Source organism: Aptenodytes patagonicus, unplaced genomic scaffold (assembly GCF_965638725.1).
Source record: "Aptenodytes patagonicus unplaced genomic scaffold, bAptPat1.pri.cur scaffold_74, whole genome shotgun sequence".
In the NCBI taxonomy this organism is placed as follows: Eukaryota; Metazoa; Chordata; class Aves; order Sphenisciformes; family Spheniscidae; genus Aptenodytes; species Aptenodytes patagonicus.
The window spans coordinates 407,300-416,710 of record NW_027472023.1 but is presented as its reverse complement, the minus strand read 5'-3'; the positions used below and the strand labels follow the sequence as shown (position 1 = coordinate 416,710).

The following is a 9,411-nucleotide window of genomic DNA, read 5'->3' as shown; positions in this document are numbered from 1 at the left end:
GAGCCAGCAGCTTTGTGAGTGGTGATGGGGCCCTGACTGAAACCTGGGACAAGGGGGTGGGGGTTGCTGAGCAGCTCCAGGCAGACCTCTGCCACTTGCAGACATCTTTCTGGCTCCTGTCCGCTCCTCCAGCCTGCTCGGGAGAGCCCTTTGTCTTCTCCTACGCGGCTCAACACATCTCTGGGCAACTCGGGACTCCTGGAAGCAGCTCTGCACAACTCTGAGCAGCTCCCAGGCTCTCCTCCATGCCCCCCAGGCCTGGGGCAGGACAGGGGTGGGCCATGGGTCTGTGCAGTGCTGGGGTGCCGGGGGTGCCTGGTGCCAGCCCCAGCAGAGGCTGGGAGGCACCCTGGCTCCCTGTTGGCCTCCTGGGGGATTGCCATGCCGGCCGAGGTCTCTTCTCACAGCCCAGAAGCCCACAGTGTCCGTAGCAGGGGGAAGACGGCGCAGGCAGAGGAGACCGATGAGTCGCTGCCGCAGGAGATGGTGGCTGTGCGGCTGGTAGGACAGACAACCCCGCTGTGGGCCTTGGGGAGGGAAGAGTCTGCACTGTGCCCGGGGGACATGGGGGCACTGATCTCAGCAGGGACGAGGGAGGGGGTCTGAGCCCCCAAACCTCAGCCACCTCGCACAGCCCAACACATGTCCCTGCTGTGCCTTGGCCTGTAGGAGGAGCAGCGGGCTTCAAGGAGGCATAAGATCACTTCTTGGCTGAGGTGAGTTTCCCGGGGGGCTCGGGGTCGTAGGCCACACTGACACTGGTAAAGAGCTCGATGCTACAGTAGAGCAGCTGCTTCACCATGAGCTTCTGTTTGACACTGTCAGGAGGAACCTGCAGAAGGGAGGGAAGGAGAAAAACAGCATTCGTGGGGCCCAGGCAGCACCAGGCGCTGCTGCTTGACAGGGACGCCGGAGAGGGACACTCTGCTGATGGATTAAGGGGAACATCGAGCCCGGAGCGGGGTTACAAACCCTCCAGTTGCTCAGAGAGGCTCTGATCGACCACACTACGTGGTGGCCCCACTCCCAGCCCCTGCCTTACCCTCTCCAGCAGCTGGTGGAGGACACAGCAGTGACCCTCGGTGAAGGCACAGAGGCTGAGCACATCCTCCCGGCCAAAGGGCTGCTGCTTGCTCCTCTTCGCGTACTCGCCGAGGGAGGAGACGATGAACTGGCAGCTCTCAGCCAGCACCTGAGGAAGCGCTCCAAGGCCTGGGATAAGGGCAGCCCCGTGGGGCAAGCACTCTTGGCCAGCACCTGGCTCAGCTGAACCCCGGCCTCCAGGAGGGACAGGGGGTCACCGAAAGACTTTGCGGAGCTGCCAGTGGCCCCCAAGAAGCCCCTCACTTCCTTTACTGCCTCCTCGGCCTCACTGTACCCGCCGCTCTTGCAGAGATGCCGGCACTGCTCCAGGTGAGCTCGAAGAAGCAGAGGGATTGCTGGAGGGTGGGCGGCTCCGTTGCCTCCTTTCGCAGAGCCGCGAGCAAGCAGTACCCGAGCTGTCAGCTGAGGAAAGCCGAGGACGGCACCCGCTGGGCTTCGTACAAGGTGGCAGCTGACTGCTGTGCTGTCTGGGAGGTGAAGAAGGGGGGTGCAGTGGCAGCAAGGCTGCCCCATCCTCCTCCAGCAGCAGGAGGAAGCGCAGGGCTCGCAGATGGACTGAGAGGACGGCTCTACCCTCCTCCTGCGGCCGGTCAGGCTCGGCCAGGGCGTCCGCCCCTCTCCAGAGCACGCTGAAGCTGCTGTAGGCAATGTCCATGAAGTCCTTGGAGGGCGCCCGGCCGGGGCAGTAAGTCAGCAGCTGGGCACGGAGGAGGTCGGCCACCCTCCAGCAGGCATCACCGCTTCCCCGGCCAGCCGCGTTCCTCCACCGGTGGTAGAGGATCTTCTCCAGGTAGAGGGGAACAGGCTGCGACACAGCAGTCAGGTAGCCCTGGCACGCCTCCTCGGCCACGGCCACCAGGCTGGTGGCATGTGCCGGGCAGCCCCCGGGCTCGGCCACCTGCTCGACACAGATCCGCAGGACTCTGTCGCAGACCTGGCTTTTCCGCAGCCAGGAGGCCTGGCTGGAGTCGGAGGCGTCTCCAGGACAGCAGCAGAGGCGTTCCTGGGGAGGGGAGGGTGTCAGAGCCACGGCACCCAGCCCAGGGCCCTCCGGGGGAGGGTTCCCACCCTGCGGTGCTGGCAGCGGAGCCCCCCGGTCCCCCGCTCACCCTTAGCTCGGTGAGCAGCTCCTCTATGTCCTCCCAGCTGTCCATCCGGGCAGCAAAATCAGCTCCTTTGAGGTGCTTCACATGTGACACCAGGCTGGTGACTTGGGGGCGGGCTGGGGCGGGCAGGGAAAGGTGGGGGACCCCCACAGCTCACAGCCCCCCTCAGGGCTCACAGCCCCCCCCAACACTTGCAGCCCCTCAGTGCTTGCAGGAAACTCCCAGCCCCATTCTCCAGGCCCCCTAATGCTCGCTGCCCCCCACCACACCATTCTCCAGCCCCCTGGGAGCCCCCAGCCCCACTCCTCGGCCCCCCTAAGGCCACACAGACACACACACACCCCAGCCCCACTCCTCGGCCCCCCTAAGGCCACACAGCCTCCCCCAGACCCACTCCCCAGATGCTCACAGCCCCGCCGCGGCCTGGAGTGCCCCCCCCATTCACCCTCCCCGGGGCCTGCAGGTCCCCGCCGCCCCAGCCGTACTCCTCGGCCCCCCCAGCCCCGCTCCGCGGCCCCCCGTGTCCGCGGCCCCTCAGACTGACGCGCCGCCGCCGCCGCCGGTGGGTGCAGGCCCCGCCGCGCGCCCCGTTCAAATACCCTCCACAGCCGATCAGCACGCGGCTCCACCGGGCTGCCCACGTGGGGCAGGCCGGGAGTTGTAGTCCCCGCCCTGGGGGTGCGCATGCGCACGGCGCCTCCTGCGACGGGGGTGGCCGTCCGTGCAATGGAGTCGGTGTGCAAGGACCCCGTGCAATGGTGGTGATTGTGCAGGGACCCCTGTGTGAGGAGGGGCGGGTGCACAGGCACCGTTGTGTAATGGGAGCCGGTGTGCAAGGCCCCTGTGCAACGGGGGATGGTGTGCAGGGACCCTCGTGCAATGGTGGTGATTGTGCAGGACTGCCGTGCCATTCTGCTGGTTGTGAGGGACCCTCGTGCAATGGGGTGTTGGTGTGCAAGGACCCCCATGCAATGGTGGTGGCTGTGCAGGACCCTCATGCGATGGGGGTGGTTGTGCAGGCCCCGCTGTACTGCTTGGGCCAGGACAGAGTTATTTTTAGCTGACCGAGCCTGAACTTGCTAATAAAAGTAACGCTGCAAACACAGAACTCGCTGAATCCAGCAGATGGGAGTGGAACGAAGAAGAGAAGGACCAAGGAAGCAATTGATAGAATCACAGAACGGTTTGGGTTGGAAGGGACCTCTAAAGCTCATCTAGTCCAACCCCCCTGCCCTGGGCAGGGACATCTTCAACTGGAGCAGGTTGCTCAGAGCCCCGTCCAACCCGACCTGGAATGTTTCCAGGGATGGGGCATCCACCACCTCTCTGGGCGACCTGTGCCAGTGTCTCACCACCCTCAGCATAAAAAATTCCTGCTTAAATCTACTCTGAATCTCCCCTCTTTTAGTTTAAAGCCATTCCCCCTGGTCCTATCGCTGCAGGCCCTGCTAAAAAGTCTGTCCCCATCTTTCCTGTAGCCCCCTTTCAGTACTGGAAGGCTGCAGGAAGGTCTCCCCGGAGCCTCCTCTTCTCCAGGCTGAACAGTCCCAACTCTCCCAGCCTGTCCTCAGAGCAGAGGTGTTCCAGCCCTCCGACTGTTTTTCTGGCCTCCTCTGGACCTGCTCCAACAGATCCAATCCCAAGAGAATGAGCTCGCTTCAGAAGAAGTGAAACCCAGTAAGAAATCAAGAGTCGACTGCCCAGAATGAAGGGGTTGGACTTGGGGATCGGGTGGTACGGGCGGTACGGGTATAACTGGGGGGCGCGATCTGGGGTAGGGGTCCCTCTACGGAGGAACCCAGCTCGAGCTTCAGACCTGACATTTACCAGCGGGACCCCAGGGTCGGACCCTGTTACAGTGGCCGACGTGCGTAAATCCGTAACGGTGTGCAGGGACCTCCCCCTGCAACGGGTGTGGGTGTGCAAGGGCCCCCGTGCAACAGGGGACTAGTGGTGTGCATGCGGGTAGTGTGCAACAGGGTGCTGGTGTGCAGGGACCAGCGCACAACAGCTTTACAGTGTGCAGGAACGCCTGTGCAACGGGGAGCGGGTGTGCAGGAATGCCTGTGCAACAGGGAGTGGGTGTGCAAGGATGCCTGTGCAACGGGGAGTAGGTGTGCAAGAACGCCTGTGCAAGGGGGAGTGGGTGTGCAAGGACTCCTGTGCCCCAGGTGTGCAGGGACCGGCGTGCAATGAGGCTGCTGGTGCACAGCGAGGTGCTGGGATCACTGTCCAACGCAGCGCTGGTGTGCAGGGAAGTGTGCAAGGGGGTGTGTGCCACACGGTGTGCAAGGGGGTGCCTGCGGATCAGCGTGCAGCGAGGTGCTGGGACACGGCTCTGTGTAGAGCGGGATGGCCACGTGTTGGTGCAACAGAAACCCCGGTGGACACAGAAACTCCCCCCGTGCACCAGGGACGACTGTGCAGCAGGAACCCTGGTGTGCACAGAAACCCCCGTGCACCAGGGACAATTGTGCAAGCCTGGCTCTGCACACCGCTGCTCAGGACAACGAGGTTCCAGCGTGAAACTTGCACGCGTGCAGACCCCCATGCCGGGCAGGGGGCAGATCCGGAGCAGGTTCCCCCCAAAAAAACGTGTGGAGGGGGACAGGGATCTGCAGAAACACCTTTTATTTGGGTTTTTTTTTTTTAAAGAGGGACTACACCTCCCTGCGTGCTTCCGCCCCCCCCTGCCGCCACAGAGGCAGTGGGGATGAGGATGTTTTGGGGGTCACCAGCCACCCAGGGGGGCAGCTCACCCCGTAGCAGTGGGTCAGGGTGTTCCCACATCCCCTCTGCGGTCCCTCAGGGGGGTGACACCCGTCGCGGGACCCTGTCACAGCTCGGGCACGGCGTCGGCAGCGTCGTCCTGTCCCAGCGGCGCGGGCAGGCGGAGCTCGGTGTCATGGCGACTGAGGGCGAAGAGGCGGCCGACGGCCAGCAGCGCCAGCAGTGCGATGGCTGCGCAGACACCGAACGTGCTCCTGGTGCCCATCTGACGGTCACTGTCGTGGAGAACCAGTAAACCCAGACAGGCCAGTAAGTTCAGGGGGAGGCGAAACCAGTTCATCACCCCCAGGCGATCCCTCTCCGGCACCACTTTCTGTCGGAGGAAACCCATGGCCGGGAAGTAAAGCCCGCAGGAGAGTTCGATGAGGAGGAAGGCGAGGAAGGACTCGGCGGGGCTCTCCTGGCTGGGGTTGGTGGAGAAGGTGAGCATGAAGAGGGAGAAGAAGACCAGGAGGACAGCGAGGGAGAGGAGGTGGACGGGCTGGAGGTGGTACCTCCTGGAGATGGTCAGGCGGTAGAGTGAGGAGCCCAGCATGCTGGCGGCCATGAAGCCACAGAAGACAATGCCCAAGGGAGCGCCCTGGGGATCCAAGACGGGGGTCCAGAGGAAGACGAAGATGTAGATGACGCTTTCAAACAGAGCCTGGATGGTGCCCAGGAGAAGGACGGGCCGGTCGGAGAGGAGGCACTTCAAACCGTCGCTGCAGGTTTTGGAGAAAGCTCGTTTCTTTCCGTAGTTTTCATCCCAATTTTTCACGGCAAAGACCCCCAACAGCACCAGGAGGGGGATGGAGACCGTGAATGGGGCCACTGGGCCCAACCCCAACCCCTCGGTGAAGAAATCGGCCACTCCCCGGCTGCCACGGCAATGACATTGGTCCAAAAAGCCGCTCGGGAAAAGGTGACGGCGATCCACTTGGTTGGAAAATCGTACCGCTCCACGTGCTCGTGGATGTACCACGCCTCGAAGGCAGAGAAGAGCAACGTCGCGGACAACCCCCCTAAAGCCCTCCCCATTGCCAGCACCAGATGATCCCGGGAGAGTTTGGCCAAACAACAAATCGAGTAGGTCAAGGAAAAAAGGACGCAGGATTTTTTCTGACCCAATCGATCTACTAAAGAAGAGGAAGCCAACACGAAAAGGATGCTGGAGGCGAAGCCGCAGATGTAGAGGATGGCGCTCTGTCCCTCCAGGAAGCGGCAGCGCTGGTAGAGTCTGTAGAGGTCGGGTCCCTGCAGCCTGTTGGCGCCCAGTGCCGGCAGGTAGATGTGGTAGTAGCCGCGCTGGAAGCGGTGGAAGGCCGGGTTGGCGTGGTGGGGGGCAGCGGGGGGGCAGGAATGGCAGGCGGCCAGGAGGAGGGCGCAGGCGGAGCAGGAGGCAAGGAGCATGGCGGGGGGGAGATCACCAGCATCGCCGGGGTTGGGGGGGGCTGCGGAGGTCCTGCGGGGGGGGGGGGGGGGGGGCGGAGAATGGGGTGAGTGGGTCTGCGGGTGGGTGGGGGCTCCTGGGGGCAGGTGTCCCCCAATCAGCCCCCCCAGCTCACCCCAAAAGGCTATGGGGTGTCTGTAGGGTGTCCGTGGGGCAGAGGTGCCCATAGGGCCCCTCACAGGGGGGCTGTGGGGTGTCCATGGGGTGTCCATAGGGTGTCTATGGGGCAGTGGTATCTATAAGGCCCCGCACAGGTTGTCTATGGGGTGTCCATAGGGTATCTGTGTTGCAGCAGTGCCTATAAGGCCCTGTCTGAGGTGTCTGTGGGTACCTATAGGATGCTTATGGGGCAGTGGTGCCTATAGGGCCCCTCACAGGGTGTCTATAGGGTGTCTGTGGGGCAGCAGTGCCTATAAGGTCCTGTATGGGGTGTCTATGAGGTATCTATAGGGTGCCTGGGGGATGGTAGTGCCTATAGGGCCCCTCACAGGGAGTCTGTGGGGTGTCTATGGGTCAGTGGTACCTATAGGGACCTGTATGGGGTGTCTGTGGGGTGCCTGTAGAATCACAGAATCGTTTAGATTGGAAAAGACCCTTAAGATCATCGAGTCCAACCGTCAACCCAGCACTGCCAAGTCCACCACTACACCATGTCCCTAAGCACCACAGCTACATGTCTTTTAAATACCTCCCGGGACGGCGACTCAACCGCTTCCCTGGGCAGCCTGTTCCTGACAATCCTTTCGGTGAAGAAATTTTTCCTAATATCCAATCTAAACCTCCTCTGGAGCAACCTGAGGCCATTTCCTCTCATCCTATTCCAGTTCCCTCAGCCGCTCCTCGTAAGACTTGTGCTCTGGAGCCTTCACCAGCTTCGTTGCCCTGCTTTGAACACGCTCCAGCACCTCAATATCCTTCTTGTAGTGAGGGGCCCGAAACTGAACACAGTGCTCAAGGTGTGGCCTCACCAGTGCTGAGTACAGGGGGATGATCACTTCCCTAGTCCCACTGGCCACACTACTTCTGACACAAGCCAGGATGCTGTTGGCTGCCTTGGCCACCTGGGCACACTGCCAGCTCATGTTCAGCCGGCTGTCGACCAACACATCCTCCAGGTAGCTTTCCAGCCGCTCTTCCCCAAGCCTGTAGCGCTGCATGGGGTTGTTGTGACCCAAGGGCAGGACCCGGCACTTGGCCTCGTTGAACTTCATACAACTGGCCTGGGCCCATCGATCCAGCCTGTCCAGGTCCCTCTGCAGAGCCTTCCTACCCTCGAGCAGATCAACACTCCCACCCAACTTGGTGTCGTCTGCAAACTGACTGAGGGTGCACTCCATCCCCTCGTCCAGAGAGTTGATGAAGATATTGAACAGAACTGGCCCCAGTACCGAGCCCTGGGGAGCACCACTTGGGACCAGCCGCCAATGGGATTTACCACCATTCACCACAACCCTTTGGGCCCAACCAGCCAGACACCTCTTTACCCAGCCTTCGGAGGTGCTCGGCAACCTTCGGAGGTGCTCGGCGGCGATCGGCGCCACCTGGCAGCGTTCATTTCAGCTTGGCGCCGCTCGGTAGTGCCCGATCGGACTCCGTGCTGCTCGGCAGGACTCAGCTCGGCTCGGCTCGTCCAGCATAGTGCCCGGCTGCAGGGCCGGGCCAGGCTGGGCAGGGCCGTGAGGGTTGCGGCAACACACGGCAGGCATGCACAGTGCTGTGCAGCACCGGGCCGGGCCCGGCATGGCACGGCCTGGTGCAGCATCTGGCTGCAGTGCATGGCATGGCACAGCCATGCACGGCTGCTTTGCATGGCCCAGCACAGCCATGCACGGCACGGCACAGCTTATACAGCTATGCACGGCTGCATTGCAAGCTCTGGCACAGCCACACAGGGCACGGCACAGCACAGTCGTGCACAGCTGCATTGCACAGCACGGCATGGGCCTGGCACAGCTTGGCACAGCCCTGCACAGCTGCACTGCACACCCTGGTACAGCCATGCACGGCCTCACACGGCAAACACACCTGTGCCCTGCAAGGTGCCCTCCTGCATGGGCCTGGCACAGCCGGTGCGAGGCCGGGCTGCCCATGGCAGTGCTGAGCTGCTGTGCTTGCAGGGGATTAGTGGGGGGGGGGGTCACAGGGGGCAGCCCCCCCTCCCCAGCACATGCTCGCACACCAGCATGTGAGGGCAAACCCGTGTGGCGCCGGATCCTGCTCTGTGCCCCCGTGCACACAGCTGTCCCCGTGCAACAGCCCCGCTGCACATGCAGCCCCCCCCCCCCCGACACCGTGCCACGGCAGCCCCACACTGTGGCGTGGCACCGATGGTCCCATGCAAATACCCCCACACACTGTGCAAACACCCCAGTTCCTGTGCTGATACCCCCCCAATACCCAAGGCCTGGTGCAAATGCCCCAGCCCCTGTGCAAATGCCCTGACCCCCATGCACCAGCCCTGGGCCTTCTGCAAATGCCCCCCCCTGCAGGCAATTGCCTCAGCCCCTGTCCCTGTGCACATGCCCCCCCCCCCCCCCGTGCAAATGCCCCCTCACCCTTGTACAACCCAGGGCCGGGAGCCCGGAGCTGGGGAGGGAGGTCCAGACCTGACGTGCCTCAGTTTCCCTATGTTGCGGGGGGGGGGGGCACCCCCATACTCATGGCAGCTACTGGGTGCCTGCCCAGGGGGTTGTCCGGGGGGAGGTGCGAGGGGGGTCCGGGCACCCCCTCACTTGGTGCTCAGCCAGAGGTGGCAGGCGGGGCAGCACAGGGGGGGCAGGCAGGGGGGCAGGCAGTGGGGGCAACTGGGGGGCAGCACCAGCAGGGGGGACAGCAGGGCAGAGGAGGGGAGCAGCAGGGTCGGGGGTGACAGGGTGGGGGGGTGACACTGGGGGCAGCAGGGTCGGGGGCAGCAGGGGATGTGACACTGAGGGTGACAGGGCGGGGGGTGACACTGGGGGCAGCAGGGCGGGGGGTGACACT

The 9,411-nt window shown here is 63.2% G+C and overlaps 1 protein-coding gene across 1 annotated transcript; it reads right to left on the bottom strand.

The window, feature by feature from the left end:
* Nucleotides 1-5,046: 5,046 nt before the first annotated feature.
* Nucleotides 5,047-6,389, bottom strand: LOC143173419 (molybdate-anion transporter-like). Its single transcript, XM_076363637.1, is given in 2 exon segments — nucleotides 5,047-5,852; nucleotides 5,855-6,389. Coding segments are annotated over 2 exon segments (1,341 nt in total).
* Between the last annotated feature and the right edge of the window lie 3,022 nt (nucleotides 6,390-9,411).